This window comes from Gracilinanus agilis, chromosome 1 (genome assembly GCF_016433145.1).
Source record: "Gracilinanus agilis isolate LMUSP501 chromosome 1, AgileGrace, whole genome shotgun sequence".
NCBI classification, from domain to species: domain Eukaryota; kingdom Metazoa; phylum Chordata; class Mammalia; order Didelphimorphia; family Didelphidae; genus Gracilinanus; species Gracilinanus agilis.
In genome coordinates, this window is record NC_058130.1 from 634711695 (window position 1) to 634731971 (window position 20277).

At 38.6% G+C, this 20277-nt stretch overlaps 1 protein-coding gene across 1 annotated transcript in view; it reads left to right on the top strand.

Annotated features, from left to right (window-relative positions):
• Nucleotides 1-18425, top strand: part of PTDSS1 (phosphatidylserine synthase 1) — a 65243-nt gene extending 46818 nt beyond the window's left edge. The window contains exons 10-13 of the mRNA XM_044658212.1: nt 8749-8848; nt 15272-15340; nt 17028-17097; nt 18119-18425. Of these exons, the coding sequence (XP_044514147.1) occupies nt 8749-8848; nt 15272-15340; nt 17028-17097; nt 18119-18228 (349 nt within the window). The 3' untranslated portion in view covers nt 18229-18425. The remainder of the gene's footprint in view (nt 1-8748; nt 8849-15271; nt 15341-17027; nt 17098-18118) is intronic.
• Nucleotides 18426-20277: the final 1852 nt, after the last annotated feature.

Below are 20277 nucleotides of genomic sequence, written 5' to 3' on the forward strand. Positions count from 1 at the left end.
ACCTACTGATAATTGTAATAAGGGAATAAAGCAAGTGGATGGGGTTTGTGGGTCCCTAAGTCAGTAGGTGGGAAAGGAGGGTACAATGGTTGAGGTAGTAAGTTGAGGTGGAAGGAGATGTAAGGGAATGACTGAGTTTAGGGAAATATAAGATGATGAAGTAGAATGAGTGGCAAAGGGAGAGGATGAGGTAGTTGGGCAGCAGCTGCAACAGGGAGACACAGACTGGGTACACAGGCTTGAGACAGGACACTGAAGGGAAACAGGCTGAACCCCTTCAGGTAGGAAGGGCACTTCTACAGACAAAGGTCAGGGCCAGTCAGAAATGGTTTGAAACTAACTAGAGGGCTTTCTGGTCAGTTTCTCAGGTTCACAAAGGAAGAGAGTCCTGAAGGCTCTTCCCAGTCTGTGAAATAGAAGGCTTCTCAGAGGAAGTCTAGAGACCTCCACTTCCTCCAAGATGGACGCCTCCAGCTCCCCTCAGGACCCAAAGAGAAACTATTCATTTCTCTCCTTATCCCTCTTTTATCATTCAACCAATGATTTAGCTAAAGGTTTGATTAAATAACAACAGGGTTTATTAAGTTGTCAGGGTTGGTTATAAAGGACAGAGGGATACAAGGTTTCTCTAACAACCTACTAGGGAGAAGCTCCAGGTGGGGGAGGGACACAGGAATGTGAGGCTGAGAAAGGGCCTGCCCTCACTCAGTCTGGGGAGGCTTTGTTGCCTTTAAGGTTAGGGAAGTTATACAGGATGAATCAGGAGATAATTTGTATCAAGGGTAAGCCCTACTTGACTATGGGGAAAACTAAGTCTTCAAAGTTTGATTGCTACCACCCAAATCCACCCTTCTCCCAAAACCCACAGGAAATCAGGAAGGGAAAATGGTGATTGGAATAGGGAAGGTCAGGGAGATCCAGAGGAATTAGTTAAGCTACAAATCTCAAGAGAAAAGGAACAGAATCAAGGAATCAAGGCCAGGTTTCAGCCCCAAGACCAAGCTCAGTTGACCCTTCTGCTCTGACCGAGCCTCCAGGATCAACTGCCTCTAGTCAGGGTTCTAAACCCTCTCAACTGCCAGAAATTCTACAGTTAGCCTTTTGCAGGGTTGTTTGCACCTTTGCACTACATAGTACAGTGCTTAAGAGCCTTAATTAGTCTCAGATTGCTAGGCGCCAACCTATTTGAATTAGAGACTTGAGATGCACATCCTTTGTTTTATTCTTATTTCGAATGCTGCCCCCCCACTCCCTTTTTAAACTCTTGCCTCTTGTAATCAAGACTTTGTATTAGTTCCAAGGCAGAAGAGCAGTAAGGGGTAGTCAGTGGGGCTTAAGTGACTTGTCCAAAGTCACATAGCTAGGAAGTGTCTGAGACCATCTCTAGGTCTTATTCTCTATCCACTGAACCACCTATCTGCCCCAAAATGCTCCTTTCAACAAAACAAATGAACTATTGGTCAGCAACATCAAATCAGACTTCCTAGCATCTCCATTTTCTAAAAAATATTGAGTGTTTAATCCAATTTGGAAGCAGAGTCATCCCCAGGGCTTGAAATTTTCTTCCCAGGAGTGTTAGGATCTTTCCCTTTTCAGTGTTTATTGAAAAAATAAAAATCCAAGCATAGAAAGTTCCAGGGCTGTCCAGTCAGGACTGCTAAGACTTCGGTAAAAGGTGTTGTACCATAAAGAAACAAGAATTACACTCGCCTTCAGACATCAAAAATAGTTACCATTCTGTCAAAAGAAAGAAAAGAAACTAGTGACAAAAATGCCACATACTGCTTCAACTGAGATACTAGTCAGTTCTGAATTCCAGTGCTCTGATGTCCAAATTAGATTACTTATATCTAGGTGGGGTTTTTTATTCTTTCTACAAGCCTGTATAAGAATTCTTATTCTAGAAACCAAGCCCCTCAGAGACAGAAGACCACTTTTATACTTTTTTAGTTTGTTTTCTTTTTTTAAAAATTCACAATATAAGCTGCTTTCTTTCCATGAAGCAAAAGCAGCTTAAGAGGGAATGATGGATTAGGTTCCCTTTGTTGAGTGGCTGAGCTAGAAAGGGAAAATCTACTTTTTGACTCATACTACTGATCCACCAAACAAAGGAAAATGTCCCCATATCAGGCATCATTTTGTTCAATGGAAAAGAATAATTCCAAAAGCTTACTTACTAACTCGTTTTAGACCCAAGATCTTATTTACCAACTTGTTTTAGATACCTGATAATGGTCTCACTTCCTTGTCCTCATCTTCACCACAGTTTTAAATATCTTCATATATTTTCCATTTTCAATTAAAAACCTTCTCCAGGATCCATACAGCCATAATATGAATATCTCTTAGTATTTTCCACTAGGCTGAGTTTATTCAACATTTAAGGCAAAGGAACTGTGGGAAAATGCCTTAACAATGCTTTACTTCATTTAGGCAGCCAGAAAATGTTATGGCTACTTTATAAGGAAGTGGTTAGAATGATATCAGTCAATAATTTTGTAGAAAGTTCTTAGAGAAGCTTGCGCCTTCTTACTGGAAAATTATTTTAAAATAACACCAGCAGTTAATATGCTTGTCTTGCCACCTCCCCTCCTTCCTCTGGAGGACGGGGCATGGACTAGCCTAACTTCTTCTGTTGAAAAACCTATTATACTGCTTGAGATAAAGAAGCATATGTCCTGATAACACTAGCTTCTTCCTCTTTGGGGGGACACGAATCCTTCAAAAAACCTCCCTTTCCTCAGTCTGATTTTATTTTTACTTAATTTAAACCATAACCCAATCTACTTATATTCCACATTATTTTATTAGTTCTAGATGATATTTTCTTTCCTTAACTTCTTTTCCTTCTTGTGACATAACCTAAAATGTATTCTAGTTCTTACAATGTTATTTCTGCCTCACTATGACTTTTTTCTAAAGATTTTTTGCCTAAAAAGGATGTCATTGCAATTCATTACCCATAGTAATAAAATTTCTACTTTTAGGTAATTATTTTTCATCTTCTCTGGATACTTCCTTAAGAATGTTTAGGCAACATTTTTGTTGTTACAATTGAATTTTTTAAGATTGCATTGTGCTCCCTTAAATTGATGCCAAATTCCAAGTGCTTTCCAAGTTTTATACTTAGAAGTTTTCCCTAAGCAGTAGTGACAGGCCTCCCTCCCAATTTTGGGAACCTCTCCAGGGAATATTAAGATAGGATGTGAAAGTTTATTCTATTTTTTTCAGTTCTGTGGAATGCATAGGGATATCTTTGTCCTGCCTTCCTTTATTTCTCCTCTCTTTTATGGTCTTTGGTCACCTACCACATTCTATACAAGAATTTTTCTGCCTTTAGGAAGAGAAAATCAATTTTATTCATAATAGTGACAGTACCTGACAATCATAGTGCTTTTTTTAAAAAAAAATTTTTTTTTTAAAAGCACATTGCCTTTTTTTTAAACTCTTACCTTCTGACCTAGAATCTAGATATCTGTTCTAAGGTTAAAGAGCAGTAAGGGCCAGGCATTTGAGGTTAAATGAGTTGCCAGGAGTCACACAGCTAGGATATATCTGAGACTACATTTGAACCTCCAGTTCTGCAGGCCTAGTGCTTTATCTATTGTGTTACCTAACTTGCCCACATATTATCTTTTGTGAACTTCATAATAGTCCTATGAGGCAAGTGAAAACAGCAGATCCTCTTGGGCAAATGGCTCTCTTGGAGCCATAAACTTCAGCTAAATTAAAACACACCTAATATCCCCCAGGTCAAAATAAGAGTCCTAGAAGGTAAAAGCCTCCAGGAAGAAGATGCCAGATGATGGTTAGAGAAGTTCTCTGGAGCCTCTAGGGCTCTCTGCCAAAGTCTTAATTCTGTTTTTATATTCTTTTTGCCCAGAAGGCCCTTAGCTGGCTCCCATGTCAATCCAATCTGGTAGCAAAGTTAACTCAAGTTGCCTAAGTTAACTGAAGTTACTTGCTGAGAGAGAGAGAGAGAGAGAGAGAGAGAGAGAGAGAGAGAGAGAGAGAGAGAGAGAGAGAGATGGAATTCAAACCTTAGGGCTTCTTCATTCTGATTTTAGCATCTTTATACAAAATTGCAGTGTAAAAGAGTAAATTCAGCCTTCAGAATGGAAACTGCTGCTCTATACTTAAGTGTTAGTTTTGTTAGAGTTATTAACTAATAGTTAAATGTGCATTCTTTACTTAAATCTGTTCTTCTCCTTCTTGTGCTCCTTCTTGTGTCCCTCACCTGGGAAACATCCCATCCATTTCTCCCAACTTTTTCCTTGTCTGCCTTAATAGGAGGCCTAGACTACTGAAGACATCAAACAAGGAAAAGAATAAGTTGTGAGTGCCAGGGCCTGGATCCCAGGCTGAAGCACTGTAGGCAGCCCAAACTCTTGGATTTCTGACCTGTTTTTATGCAGAACTGTTCCTTTTTTATTCTGATGTCCAAGATAAGGAAAGCCACATTTCATCAGAGAAGCAAGGGAAGTAGTCTGAATTTAGGCCAAATGCTGGTCACTTTTATTCCAGAAGCACCAAAAGACTAATGAGTTGGAAAATGAAGGACCCTCTTCCCTGCCTCCAATGGGGTGGGTAGAGCTGGTTTAAAAGGGCTCAGACTATGCCAAAGAGTCAAACTATATAGCCCTAATAGTGTAGGGGTCCTGTGAACTTTCTATCTCAAGTAGTGTAGAGATACTTGAAAAATATAATTCTGAGGTATCTCCCTTAACAAGAGTTAATATTGATTTCTAAGTTTGATCATCTCAGAAGATTAGAATGAAGCTATGTTCTCGCACATTCCTACTTGTACAACTGCCCCAGGAATTCTGCTGAGAAATGATTTGAAAGAGAAAGTTGAGTTTTATGAAACTCAAAAAAAAAAAACCCTGTAAGTCAAGTGCTAAGTACTTTTCCTAGTTCTATGAGTCAGTAAACATTTATTATTAGACACCTACTATGTGCCAGGCACTGTACTAAGTGCTGAGGAATCAAAGAGAGGTAAAAGACAGTTCCTGTTCTTGAAGATCTCATTGTCTAATAGAGGAGACAATGTACAAATAATTATGTACAAACAAGCTACATGCACAGATTGGAGCTAATCAACAGAGGGAAGTCATTAGAATTCAGAAGATTTAGGAAAGGCCTCTTGTAGAAGGTAGGATTTTTAGCTGGAATTTGAAGCAATCCAGGAAAGCCAAGTGGTGGAGATGAGAAAGGAGAGCCTTTCATACATGGAGAATGGGGAGTGAAAGTGCCCAGTTAGGAGGCAGAATGTCTTGTTTAAGGTACATCAAGGTCACTGTCATTGGAGTGAAGATTACATGGTGAGGAATATGGTGTAAGAAGACTAGAATGATCACGTAGCCGTAGGGAACAGGTTATGAAGGACTTTGAATGCCAAACAGAGGATTTTAATATTGGAGCCTCAAGATGATAGGGAGCCACTAGAGCTGATGAAGTCTGACATGCTCAGACTTTACAAAGGTCATTTTGGCAGCTCAGTGAAGGTGGACTGGACTGGTGAAAGACCTGTGGTAGGCAGATCAACCAGCAGACATTGGCAATAGGCCAGATGTGAGGCGATGAGTGTCTGTACCAGTGTAGTCAGTGTCAGAGGAGAGAAAGGAACATATAGGAGAGACATCATAAAGGCAACAGATTGACTAGGAGGAGTGGGAGACATTGAGGTGACACCTAGGTTGTGAGCGTGGGGGACTTGAAGAATGGTGGTACTTTCAAAATTAATAGTGAAGGTTGGAATTAGGGAAAGATAATGAATTCAGTTTTAGATATGTGGAAATTAAGATGTCTAATAGGCAGTTTAGGAAGTGAGACTGGAGATCAGTAGAGAGATTTGGGCTGGATAGAGTTGAGAATCATCTGCATAGATGATAATTGAATTCGTGAGAGCTAATGAGATCACCAAATGAAATAGCATATAAAAGGAGAGGAGAAGAGGACAGAGTTAACAGCTCTGTGGTTAATGGACATGACCTGGATGGGGATGGAGCAAAGACTGAAAAGGGTCAGTGAGATAGGAAGGTGGGAAACCATTAGTCTCATGAAAACCTAGAGAAAAGAGTATCAAGGAGAAGAGGGTGATTGATTACGTCAGAGGCTGCAGATACCAAGAAAGATAAAAATTAAGAAAAGGCTATTATATTTGGCAATTTAAGAGATTGTTGTTAACTTTGGAGAGAGCAGTTTCAGTTCAATGATGATGTTAAAAGCCAGATTGTTGAGAGTTTAAAGGAGAGTGAAAGAAGAGGAAGTGGAAGCTGCTATTGTAGAAGGCCTAAAGGAGTTTAGCCACAAAAGGCAGGAGAGATAAGAGTCAGTAGTTAGTAGGGATACAGGGAATCACCTGAGGAGTTTTTGAGACTAGAAGAAATGAGACAAGGAGGATAAATTATTATAGAGAAGGGACTAGCCATCTCCCACTAACTGCCAACTAGCTCTTATGTTACCACATGGCGAACCAGCTTAGCTAAAGCAGTAGGGAACCCTGAGGAAGAGAGAGGAAGCAGTAAGTGCCAGGCAAGTCAAACCACCACCCCCACCTTGTCCCCTGTGATGGAGACAGCCCTAGAACCCTGAAGCCAGGGACCTTAGGAGTAGCATTGCTTCCAACCCTCAACTATCATCCTAGAAAGCAAAATCTGTGGAGATTTAACCCTGCAACTGCTCCTGCAGGTGCAACAGCCACAGCTACTGAAAACCCAAAAGAAAGTTCTTGTCACCAGATTCTTTGACACCATCAAATGGTTCAACATTAGAAACTAACAGTATTATGTCAGTGGAAGCAACATTAAAGAAACATTATTTGCTTTGCTGCTGAGGTTCATGGAATTTTTTCATCTGACTTACAGCTAAAACCCTCCAGATATGTTACATCCTCCATTATGATATGAACTCCTTAAAAGCAGAGATTGTCTTAATTTTCTGTTTGTATCTCCAGTATTTTGTAGTGCTTTGCATGTAAGTGCTTAATGAATGCTTTAGTCAATCTAAATCCACATTTCACATTAATGAAGCAGGGCAAAAGCATAAAGTTCTCTTTTAAAAAATGTTTAAAACTACCATGTTTAAATCTACCACAATGATCCTTTTGTAAAGAGACAAAATATTCAAAGGAACTGGGCACATTTAGTCTGGAGAATAGAAGACTTTGGGGAATATATTAGCTATCTTAAAATATTTGAAGAGATATTAGCGGGAAGAAGGACTCGATTTATTCTTAATAGTCCCCAAAAGCAGAATGAATAATTTACACTTAAAAGTTTACATAGTGTTTTAAGGTTTATAATATGCTTTACAACTATTATCTCATTTAACATTCACAACAACCCTATTAGGTAGGTGCTATTATTATCTCCATTTTACAGATGAGGAAACTAAGGCTGAGGGAAGCTAAAGACTTGCCCAGGATCACACAGTAAATGTCTGAGATTTAGGCTCAGATCTTCCTGACTCCAGGCTCAGCATAAATAGAAAGAGATTGCAGAGTGACACAATGAAGAACTTTTTAAGTGTAATAGAGTTTAAAGACAATGTTCCTCCCCTTCCCTAACATGCATATAATCTAGATTAGATAGTCACTTCTCTCTTTAATTACTTTTGTTGTTTTTCAGTCCTCTCTGACTCTTTGTGACCCCATTTTGGGGTTTTCTTGGCAAAGATATTGGAGTGGTTTGCCATTTCCTTCTACAGCTCATTTTACAGATGAAGAAACTGAGGCAAACAGGGTTAAGTGACTTGCCCAGAGTCACACAGCTAGTAAGTGTCTGAGGCAAGACTTAAACTTGAGACTATGAGTCTTTTGAATCCAGGCCCAGCCTTCTATCCACTGCAACACCTAGTTGCCCTTTAATTGATACTAGCCTATTTTCTTATTGATTCTCATTCAAGGTTCTAAGTCAGTTAAGAAATATGTCCTACATCTCCTTAATCAATTAGCTTTGAGCTTCTATACCAGTTATTTATCAAATAAACTAAAGAAGCTTCTTTTCTCTTAAACTTTCTCTCACCTCTTTCTAGAATCCTCAGTTCTTATAAGATTAAATTATTGTCTTCATAAGCTTAGATCAACATTAATGTCTATAACTTATTAATTATAATAAATAATTCAACAATAATAAAACCAAAACCTAGTTAAGTATTCCAGCAATGTTTCTCAATGAAAAAGACCATATCCATAGTCATCTCTAAACCATCAACTGCAACTGCTAATTTCTCAATTTTGGAAATACATCATTCAACTCTTTCATTTCTTAGTAAGCACTTCTATTTCGTGATGTGCCTCTCATAGTCTTTTCAGCCAAGGTGGTTAAACATGTTATTCTCCCCCAGACTTTTTTCTTTTGTAAAAATCTAGTAATAGCATGTATAGTCATTGTGGAAAGGTAAGGTTATGTAAGAATTAGAGCTGTAAAGTAACGGAATGATCTACACCTTGAAGAAGTGAGTTAGTTCCTGGTCATGTGTAGTATTATTATAGTATAGATAGAATAACCTATCAGTCATTTATCAAGGATATATTTCAAAATTGAGTAGCAGTTACCCCAGATGGCATCTAGAGACCCTTTAGGAGTCTCCAATTTTAGACTTTGATCTGTGTGTACAGTAGGCTAGACCCAAATGTGACTGTACACACAGACAAATAAGCACTCCTTAAAAATGCCGTTTATTTAGTCCTTATGCTTTGTTAAAAGACAGCAAAATATTTAACTTTTTTTTTTTTTTGTCCTTTAGAGTCATTGGTTTCCTGGAAGCGATTGTTTGCATAAAATTTGGGCAAGATCTCTTCTCCAAAACTCAGATACTTTATGTCATGCTCTGGCTTCTTTGTGTGGTAAGTTGTTTGTTTTTTTTTTCTCTGCTTAATATAGTACTGAACATCAAATTGCAATTATAGAGCTCAAAAGTTTCTCCTCTAAAAAATATTCCTCTAGGAACCTGTCCCAAGAAGTATATAGAAAAAAAAATCTCCTTGAAACTATCTTAAGATTGACCTCAGGCAATTGAGGTATTTAAGACTTCGCATGTGAGTAAAACACATTGACCTAGACTGAATTCATGGTAAACCATGATAACATGTCAGAAAAATGCCCATTCAGAAAAATGCCCATTCCTTGCTTAAAACAGATCCTGAGGCAATTGAAAGTAAATGCCAGCAGATAGAAAGTAAATATGGCAACCTCATATCATAGACTGCTAACTTTTAAGTCTCTATCCTCATCTACCCATACTCAGGAATAATAGGCAGAGGCTTTATACAGGACTGCCCTGGAATTCTGTCTCTGTTATCATTGGCTAAAAAAAAACTCCTTTCCCCAAATCCTTTTCTCCAAATATCCATGCCACTTGTGAATTTCTATAATACTTAACAGTAAAACTCATTTGGCATTTAGTAGACACTGTCTTCTCTTGACAATTAATTTCTGTGTGTCTGTGTCTTTGTCTTTCCAGCTAGATTATAAGCAACTTGAAAGGAGAGTGATATGTTGATTGTTTGACTGATAAAAATTAGAAAAAGAATCTTTTTTTTTAAAACCCTTACCTTCTGCCTTGGAGTCAGATACTGTGTATTGACTCCAAGGCTGAAGAGTGGTAAGAGTAGGCAAGGGAGGTCAAGTGACTTGCCCAGGGTCACACAGCTGGGAAGTGTCTGAGGCCATATTTGAACCTAGGACTTCCCATCTCTAGGCCTGGCTCTCAATCTACTGAGCTACCCAGCTGCTCCCAGAAATAGAATCTTCGTGGTTTTTCAAATGAGTTTTACTAAAGGTCTTGGCTGGCCTCTAATGCAGAAGTCTGAATTACATATTATTCAACTGGAAGAACCTTATATCCCTTAGAATTCTAAAAGAAACACTCTCTGGAGCAGGCAGGCAGTATTTCCCAAAATCCCTGATGAGAGCCAAGTAAGTTGGTCAGTTGCAATTGTTTAGTGACCAATTATTGTGGATGTAAATGCTCATTACCATAAAGTGAAAGCTAAAATTCCTGCTACCTTCATTAGCAGCTATAGTTGGTGTAATGTGTGTAGGATTACATACAATGTGGAGCTTTTTTCTTTCTTTTCCCTAAACAAAGAAGAGGTCTGTGCAATTGCTGTTTTACATTCTGGCTTTGACAAATTAGTGGGTGCTTGCGTAGGCTTCACAGGTGCGAGGGCAAACCCATGAATTACAGGCTTTTGTCTCTTGTGACAAGTATAAAATGGATCTCTCTCCTTGTTTTCCCCATAGAGATGGTAAGTTTGTCTGTGACAACAATATATCTTTTGTGGTCTTATGTTGTAAGACAAATCATTTGTTCCACAAACATTTATTTAAGCACCTACTTTATACCAGGCAATAAACATCTGCCAGTGGCCACTAGACCTTTTTATAAAACCAGACTTTGAAACTTAGTCTCCTGACTATATGAGTTTCTTGGTTCATTAAGTTGATAACTTGTACTGTCTACCTCACAAGATTGTTATGGGGAGAACACTTTTTTAATTTTAAAGTTTCTTAAAAATGGGCCAGCCTTTCTTCTCACAAAGGCTGCTACTTCTATGTGATCCTTTGATCTCATCCCCTTCCTGTCTTCTCCAGTAAATTACCCCCTCAATTGTCTTCCCCTTGTTAATCTTTAGCATCTTCCCTATCTATCCCTTATTCTTTCTATTGCCTACAAAATGTCCAAATCTTCTCTGGCTTTAAAAAACCCTTAGTAGCCCATACCGTCTCCTCAGACCATCATCTTATTTTTCTCTTATCTTTCTCAGCCAAACTAAAAAAAACTAGTTATACTTATTGCCTCTGTACTTCCTGTTCTTTTGTTTCTTAAATCTTTGCCTTCTAGCTTCTGATTTCATCACTCAGTTGAAATCACTCTACAAAGTTACTGTTGATATCTTAATTGCCATATCTGATAGTCTTTTCTCAATCTTCATCTTTCTGGATCTTTTCGTAACATTTGACATTATTGTTCATCTTCTTTTCTTGGAAAAGCCATTCTAGGCTTTTGTGACACAATTCTCTTTGTTTTCCTCTCTGCCTCTTTATTCACTCCTTAGTTTCCTTTGCTGGCTTAATATCCACATAATACCACTTAAGTGTGGATACTCCCCTGAGGTCCTATCATGGGTCATTTGTTCTCTACACTCTCACTTGGTGACTTCATCATCTTCCTCTAGTTTAATTGCCATTTTTATACACACAGCACCCAAATCTGATTATCAAATCGCAGTCTCTACCCTGAGTTACTGTCCTATATTACTAGCTGTAGGACATTTTAAGCTGCGTGCCTGATGTGGCAGCATAGATGCCACATACTCAACATGTCCAAAACACTAATTATCTTTTCCCTCCTCTTCCAAACTTCTTGATTTGAAGTGTTCCCTATGGCGGATTTCCCCATATTTCCAGTCTTCCAGGTTTGTAACCTTGGGGTTATTCTTGAGTCTTCTCTGTTCTTCACAACCCCACAGATCCAGTGAATTATCGAATCCTTTCACTTTTATCTCCACAGCAAATCTCTCATCTGTCCCATTCTAACTACTCCCACAGCCACCTCCTTAGTTCAGGCTTTTATCTTTCTCACCCAGACTATTGAAATGGCTTCTTAATTGATCTTCCTGCCTCAAGTCTCTTTCTGCTTCAGTCCTTGCTCCACAAAGCTACCAGAGTGATTTTCCTTAATCAATTATCTCCCCAGGTAACTTCAGTACTCAGACTGCAGTACTTCCAAGATAAGATATCAACTGATCTGTTTAGCTTTTAAAACCCTGCACAAGCAGCCTATCTTCTCAGCCTTGTAATACATTACTTCCTTCTCCCACTCTACATCCTAGGTAAAATGACCTTGCTATTTCTAACATACTACACTCCATTTCCTGTGTCTGGACTCTTTGACTCCTGTGCCTAGCATGTACTTCTTCCTCACCTCTAGCTCATAGAATCCCTTGTTTCCTCAAAGACTCAACTCAAGGACCATCTTCTACATGAAGCTTTTTCTAATCCCTTCACTACTGCTTGTGGTGTTCCTCTTTCAAGCTGTATGTTCCATAGATGCCACACACTCAACATGTCCAAAACAAATTATTTTTCCTCCCAAACAAACCCCTCTTCTAGACTTCCCTTTTCAAAGTATGCCCTTGTTGAGGAGTTCACCTTGTATATGTCTTATCTGTACTTAAATTACACATTGTCTCTCCTGAGAGAATATAATCTCCTTGAGGGCAGAGATGGTTGGAATTTCTAGCACCTAGTAGCATAGTACCTGACCCAAAGAAATCACTTAGCATCTTTGGTGATTATTAATCAATAGCTTCAAAATGGTATATATTTTTTATTTTAATAGTCTTTTTCAAGTTCATTACTTAATTTCTTTTTAGCCTTAGCAATATTTTCAATAGCCAGTTTCAATTTGCACAAGTGGCTAGGCAGAATTCATGAGTGAAGTCGTAGTATCTCTTCTCTTACCTGGCAGATGGGCTTCTTATAGACATATGTCATTCTAACACCCCTTTGAGAAAGGGTGTCAAATGCCATTATCCCCATTTCACAGATAGGGGGCAAGTGAAGAGTAAACAAAATACCTTGTTTTATCTCTCTTTTATACCACTTGCTAGGTATTAGTACAGTGCTGTAGACAAAACCAGAAAGTAGGCTACATGGTTCTTGGTGATTTATCCTATATCTTTGTTGTGAACATTGGATATGATGCATGGCTGGTGACTGTTTTGATTAAATATACTGCCTTTTTCAAAAGAAAGAATTGCCCAACAAAGCTAAAACTTTGATCCAAATTTGACTTTGACCTAGAAACAGGTAGCCTAGATTTATTCAAATGTTCTAGGCCTACTTTCTTCACTTTTTAAAAAAAAATAAAGAAACTAGAGATGATTCAAGTTTCCTTCCAACTTTGAAATTCTAATTCCATAAAAGGTTAAACACATGTGAATTATTCACCCTGAAGAAGAAGGCCTTGGAATGAATTGGGAGTTGCCTTCTAGATCCACTAAAGTATGCCAAGAAGAAATGAAAGAGAAGAGATTTAGATTTGCTTTAAGGAAGAAATTTCTGAGTTGTTACGATGGATAAGGTTCCCAAGAGGGAAGGTAGCCTTCCCTAAAGATATTTAATATTACAATAGGCAAAATATCTGAGGTTGCTTACTATCCTACATGCAGGCAAAGAAGACACTTTTGAACTTTAATTTGATAAATCTTAAGTTCCTGCTAGTCATGGAATATTGTGAGTGAGAAGTATACTATGTAAGACAGTCTCTATTCTCAAGCAACTTATGGGAGATAAAGTGATTAATACAAATCACTACAGTACAAAGTAGATTATGATAAGTGCCATAAGAGCAGTATGATGAAAACTCGATGGGATTTCAAAGAAGGAACAACTCACATTTGACTGAAGCCTCAGGAGTCAAACTTTGAAGGATGTCAGATTTCACCAGGGAGAGCTGTATAAAGATATCTTTCAAGAAAAAGGAAATAGCTAAGACCAGGAAGTACTGGATACATTGTGGAATAGCAAAAAAATAATAATAACCAGTTTGTCAAAGCACAGAATACTTATGGGATAATAGTATGAGATAAATCTGAGAAGTCAGACTGAGGCCAGAACTTGGTAGACTATGAAATTTAGACTTTATAGACAGTGGGAAGTCATTGAAGATTTTTGAGTAGGGGGATACCTTAACTAAGATTGTATGTAGGATGAATGGAAGAGGAGATACCGAGAGTGGGATGATCAGTTGGAACGGTGTTATGATATTATAGTCCAAAGAAGAGGTTATGAAGCTCTGAAACTTGAGTGGTTGCAACAGGAATGGAAAAAACAGACATAATGGAGGTTAGAATCAGTCTGTCCAGCTCATTTGCAGCTGAAACCTCCTCTATAAATTTTCTCTTCCTCTTAGCATTTGATATTCTTGAAATCATGGGCTGTCATAATAACATTGATATGTGAATAAGGAGAAAAAAAGTTAAAGGTGACACAAAGTTTCTGAGTGGCTTGGCAATAATTGCACATCATTAAGGGCCTAGGATAGTTAGGAGATCCTGATCTTAGGAGGAAGACATTTATTATCCAGAAACATGTTGAGTTTGAGGAAAAGACAAAGCTCACATGTTTGGGTCAGGAAGCCATATCAGACTTGAAGTTTTAGAGTTTTCTTAGACTTTTCCCTCCAGGATCTTACATTCTGATAGGAAGAGACAATACATAAAGGAGATTTCAGCTGCAAGTTAGATGGAAATGTCCAGTGGGTCTGAAAGTGCAAAGCAGATGAAAATGCATCCTTTTTAGTGACATTTTCATTGATAAATCCATACCTGTGGACTCCAGTGGTAAGAACTTTCTTTTCTGGGTTTTCAGTAACTGACCACTGAGAAGATGGGGCAGAGGCATTTGCTAGGCCCCATCTATATTAGGATTGTTTCCTTGAATAAAGACTCTGGGGCCAGGCTTAAAGTCAGGCCAGTGGTTTGGGGTAGGGGACTGAGCAAAGTTCTTCTTGGAGATTCTTGAATTACAAGCTACTTCCAATCAGTCAATCAATAAACATTTATTAAGCACCTATTATGTGTTAGACACTGTGCTAAGGGGAGGTAGTAGTAATCTAGGCAGAGGAAGTAGTTTGTCATACCTGGCACATGACCTCATCTCTCTCTTAGAATTACTTGATACTACATTCAGCCTGGCTGGCATGCCTACTTCACTAGTAATAGTTGGTTTGGATGGTAACAGGGATGGTAGATTTTTCCTCCATAAACCTTAACTTATTATTCTAAATAAAACTTTAAAAAAATATATATTTCTAGGCCATTTAATATGTTTGGCTCTTCTAAAAGAGAATGATGTAGTGGAGCACCAAATTTTGATAGGACCCAAGTTCAGATTCTGATGTTATTTTTACTTATTGGACTTTGGAACCTATCATCACCTGCCTTGACCTCAGTTTTCTTATTTCTCAAATGCGTGGAGGTTGGGCTTAGAACAAATTTTTTCTAAGTTCCTTTTGAGCTTTAAATAGAGTTGGGTTAGAGGGAGGGAGGTTACTTAGTTCATGTGTTTTACTCTGTTAGATTCTGGTTTGACCTGGTGATTTCTCTGAAGATTTTGAACTTTAGATTTGAACCCAGATCTTTTGACTAAGTGTCTTGGCAGTAATGTTTTTTTAAATAGCTCTTAAAAAAACGCCTTGTGTTTCTGTTCTAAATGCTTATATGCCTAGTCACAGTGTTTTATCTGTTTTTCATTTGTAGGCTTTTACTACTTTCCTGTGTTTATATGGTATGGTTTGGTATGCAGAGCACTGTGGTCACCGAGAAAAGGTATGAAAGGGAGAGTGATGATATTTTGTTTTAAGTGATCCCCTTTTGTGTAATACTCTAATTGGGAGCTTAATAATGTAAAAAAGAAAACAAGATTTTATCATACTGTCAGGGCTGAATGGCATGGTACAGAGAGAGCCATGTGGGACTTGGAGTCATAAGATCTGGGTACACATCCCCCCTCAGGCACTTACTACAAATGACCTTGGACAAGTCACTGTACATCCTAGAGACTCAGTTTCCTCCTCTGTAGATGAGGAAGATCATATTTGCCTGACTAGTCACAGAGGGCTTTTGTGAGGAAAGCACTTTGCAAACCTCAAAGCCCAATGTTAAGTGAACAATTTTGGTGGTGGTTATTCTCATTACTAAACATCTCATTAGTACTCTCCCTCTTAGGGCAGTGATGATGAACCTTTTAGAGACAGTGTGCTGGCCCTCCCCCCTGCCCCCCCCCCCATCAAGTGCTGTGCCCCTTCCCCTGAGATCGTGTGCCATGCCCCTCCACATGCTGAGTATGCCCCTCCCCCAGCTCCCCTTACTCCACACAGGGCTGCTGGGTAGAGGAGTGAAGAGTGGGAGGGGAGCGGCCTAAGCACTCTGCTTCCCTCCAGCTCTGCCGCCTGTGAGCCACTTACCTTATCCCCCTTGTGCTCCCATTGGCTGTTAGGCAGAGGGGCAGGGGATGTGAAACAATGTCATCAGGCACTGTGGGAAAGGGGAGGGGAGCAGCTCTGTCCAAGTCCCTCTGCCTTTTTAGTAACATAGTAATGAACTTTGTAGGCGGATGGGGGGTGGCACAAGTGCCCACAGAGAGCACACTGCATGCCATCTTTGGTACTCATGCCATAGGTTCACCATCACTGTTCTAGGATTTCATTCAAACCTGATACTGAAAGAACTGACTGAAACAGCATTCTCAAGAAGCTGTTTTCATACATAGAGCAGAAATGCCCTTTCCAGTGATCTTAGAATTTTTAATTTATTCTATGACTATAGTTTGGAATTCACACAGTGGTTATACAAGTCATGGGAAGAATAGAAGAGTCAGAACCCGAACCCTGGTTCCTAGTTCTTGCTGTGTCACCTGTCAGCTTCTTCAGTGGGCAAATTATTTACCCTCTGCCTCATTTTAACTCTCTATAAAACCAGGGTAATAATACCTGCTGCCAGCCTCCTGGGATGATTGAGGATCAAATAAGATAGTATGTAGAACTGAATTAAGAAGTAAATTAATATAGTGCTAATAAAGCAGTGTGCACAACTGAGGTTTAAAAAAAGTAACAGTAAGAGCATCTTTGGATCTTTTTATAAGTCTAAGGCAATCTCAAGTACCCTGCATTCCTACAACTAAACCTAGCAACTTATGCTAAGTAGTTGTGTCTCCTTAGGCAATTCATTTCTCCAAACTTGACTTTCCTCATCTCTGAAATGAGCACACTGCACCTAATTAATGTAAGACCCTTCCCAGCTTTAATAATGGACAGTTCACATTGATATGGTGCACATTTTTATAGTTGAGGAGAAGTACAAGGAGGTTTCTTTATTTTCCCTCACTTGTACAATACATACACATTGAATAGCAGGGATGTGACTTGGAACAAAAGCACCTGGGCCTGCTGCTTTTTACTGTGCCTCCTTCCTGGAAATCTGTGAGAACACTTAACCAAGTTTTTCTTTTCTCTAGACATATTCTGAGTGTGAAGATAGCCCCTACAGTTCAGATGTCTCCTGGCTTCATTCTAAGTTTACAAAAGGTATTCTTTTAACCTCTGATGACTTATTGGTTCCTGTACTTTCTTTAAGACAAACAAAAAAAGATTTCTTCATTGGTATCTTTTCTCCATTAATTAAAGATTAAATTGCCTCCTGTATTGCTATAGATATCACATGTACAGAGAGGTACTGAATATTTTTTCTGGGGCATCACCTCAGTTGAATGTCCATAAGTAGGATCACAATGTACTGGAGCAGTCTTTGGTAGTGATTTTGTTTACTTTTTGATAATGATGGCTACTAAATAAAAACACTAAAACAATTATAGGGAAAAAGTAGTGTGGCCATTTCCACGTTTAGAAACTATCTTTTAATCTTTTCTTTATCCCCCAATACACCTAGTTACAGTGCTTTATCCATAGTACTTTATAATTATGTGATGAAGGAGTAAAAACATTTCTGCACATAAAATAAATTCCTTAAATTTTGATCATCCTTTAATCCAAGTAAAGAGTAATCTAGATTATTCGTCTTTGGGGGATAGAGTTAGGGATGGTTACCATATGTGGCCTAGGGAATGACTGGGAGTTTTGTTTTTAATTGCCCTTACTTGCCCCATAAAATACATTTATCACCTCTAGCCTTGCATACCTTGACCTATTGATTATAGAAACCTCTTTTAATTTTTCCTGAGCATCAAAGTTGTTTAGCATGACAGTCAAATAGAAAGGGCACAAGATGACTATACAAATAGCATATTGACTATTGGCATGTCATTTAACCCCTCTGAACCTCAGTTTTTTCCCATGGAGCAGAAAGAGATGGAGCAAAATAACTTCTAAGCGTGCTTCTAGCTCAAAAATTCTGAGCTTGTATTTATAATACTAGAGTTGCCATCTCTAAACTTATTCAAAAGGCCACTAGATGGAGTGCTTGTATCAACTAAATAGATTACACCTCCTCAGCATTGGCAGTTCAAAGGAAGAAATCCAGAAATCACAAGAGGAAACATTTTGAACTAGGTCTTAGGAAATGACAATGTGTTGTGATTCCTTTGGCTAGGTACTGAAGAGAGCCCACCCAAACATGCGGGAAATAATGAAAGCCATTCTTCCAGAAGAAGGAATCGCCATTCTAAATCAAAAGTAACCAATGGAGTTGGGAAGAAATAATAAAACAAAAACCCTGGTTTATCAAAGATGTTCCAGAGAGTGCCTAGAATTGAGAGTGACACTGGACTAGTTCTAACTTCCCTGCTAAGAGGTTAATATGCATAGAGAAGACCAGAGGAGGGGAAGGAAAATAGACTTGGAGTGGGGGAGTCCTTGAGGGAAGGCTAATCTTCTGTTTCACCTGGATCCTGTATTTCAGATCATTGCTTGCCACCCCTTGCCATTCCCTGGTCTCTTCTACCTTCTATGCTGCCCTCTTCTGTCCCCAGGAGTGGCACAGTATATCCAAAGGGAGATGGAGCTGTTTCTTCACCCTTGCCAAGAAGCAAATTTAGGGTGAGGGGCCCATAATAGATTTCAGATCTGTTCCTTCAGGCAAGAACATGAGCCCCAAGGGAAATGGACCAGTCACCAATTTTGTTTTTCACTCAGTTACTTTATTTTTATACATTTGTTGATATCTTTGAGCCTCTCTACTGTCAACTCCTCTGCAGTGGCAACACCTAAAGCCTTTTGTAGGTATTGTAGGAATCATTTTCCTCAAGGGAAAAAATGGGAACTTTTTTTTTTTTTAATTGTTGATGCGTTACCTTAAAAAAACAACAATTACTCCAATGTCAGAAATCCATGAACCTATAGAGAGGGCTAATTGTATGGAGAGTATATTGGACTTCATATCCAGGCCTTTTTTATTGTTCCATACAAGATACTGTTTGTTCAACCTTCTCTTACAATACATAATCAACTCTGTTACAAAGACAGTGACCAATGGTTCCTGTCCATAGCCAGGTGCCTTTTACATTTTAACTTTCGTTGTTTTCTTTCCACGGTATAATGGCTGGCATTAAGTATGTCTTTTAGTCACATGGGAGGTGCTGGTAAGTATATTATCCTGTCATCCTCACCATTCTTTGTAGAACATTTACCTTTATGGTTCACCTTCTCCCCCACCGGATGCCAGTTTTAAATAAAACAATTTCTTTTTAAAAACTTAAATGGATCTTCAATCTGCTTCCAAGAAATTGCTATAATTTACATAGACCTGTAGGTATCATGACTATATTAGATATCCTGTTTTCAATGACAGATAAACAACATTTTTGTTGTTTATGACTATGATGATGATTTCATCAATCAAGTTGAGTTTTTTTCCTAATAAGTGGTCAATGCATGGATGATTGACCATTGACCTTTCAATGTAGTCTTGCTGAAAGAAATCCATTTGTTCCCACATTTTGTAGAATACAGATGTTCAAATGTCTTCTCCCTCTTTCCTCCCTCCACAAGGAAACCTTTAGTAATAGATGGGTCATGTTTTTCTTTTTCTGCAAAAGAATTCTGAGGTGAAAGGGTTAAATGAATCAAGCAAGCCTGGGGTCACTTCCTGTGCTCTGTGCCTCTTAGAGACAACTTGGATATGGGCTATACAAGACCAGTCTACCAGCCAGACTTATTAAGTACACAAGACATCAGGAGACACGTTGTCCTTGGGATAACTTAATTGTAAGAAATTTAACAAAGGGAAGTTGTAGTGATTGGTCACAAGCATTATGCTTTTAAGTGCTTTAAACAAATCCGCACCATTCCCAAACAAGATTTGAAAATAGGAAAAGAAGTATGTGTTTCACTAAAATACTTCCTAGAGCCCACCAAATGCCTATTCTTAATTTTTAAAAAATAGTTGTATAATATAAGAATTATTTTGACTTAGAAGCTCCTGTGTTTTCCTCCACTAAAAAATGTTAAGTGTTATAACACACGAGGATGGCAGAAGAGAACTAGAAACATTTTTAATTCCTGCATTTTGCTTTTCAATCTCATAGTGTTCCATGTCCATACCCATTACCCCCCTTTGCTCTAAGCATGTGGTACACCACTGGCTGCATGTGGAAGTTAATTTTCCTGATTAGTCAAGTGTGGTACCAGTGCAACATGTTTGTGTTCCAGAACCTTTTACCTGATTTATTTTCATTTTAAAACTTGAACAGAGGAAATTAGAGAAGGAGGCACCTGTGGAACAGGTGGTAAATCTCACCATACTGTACAGGG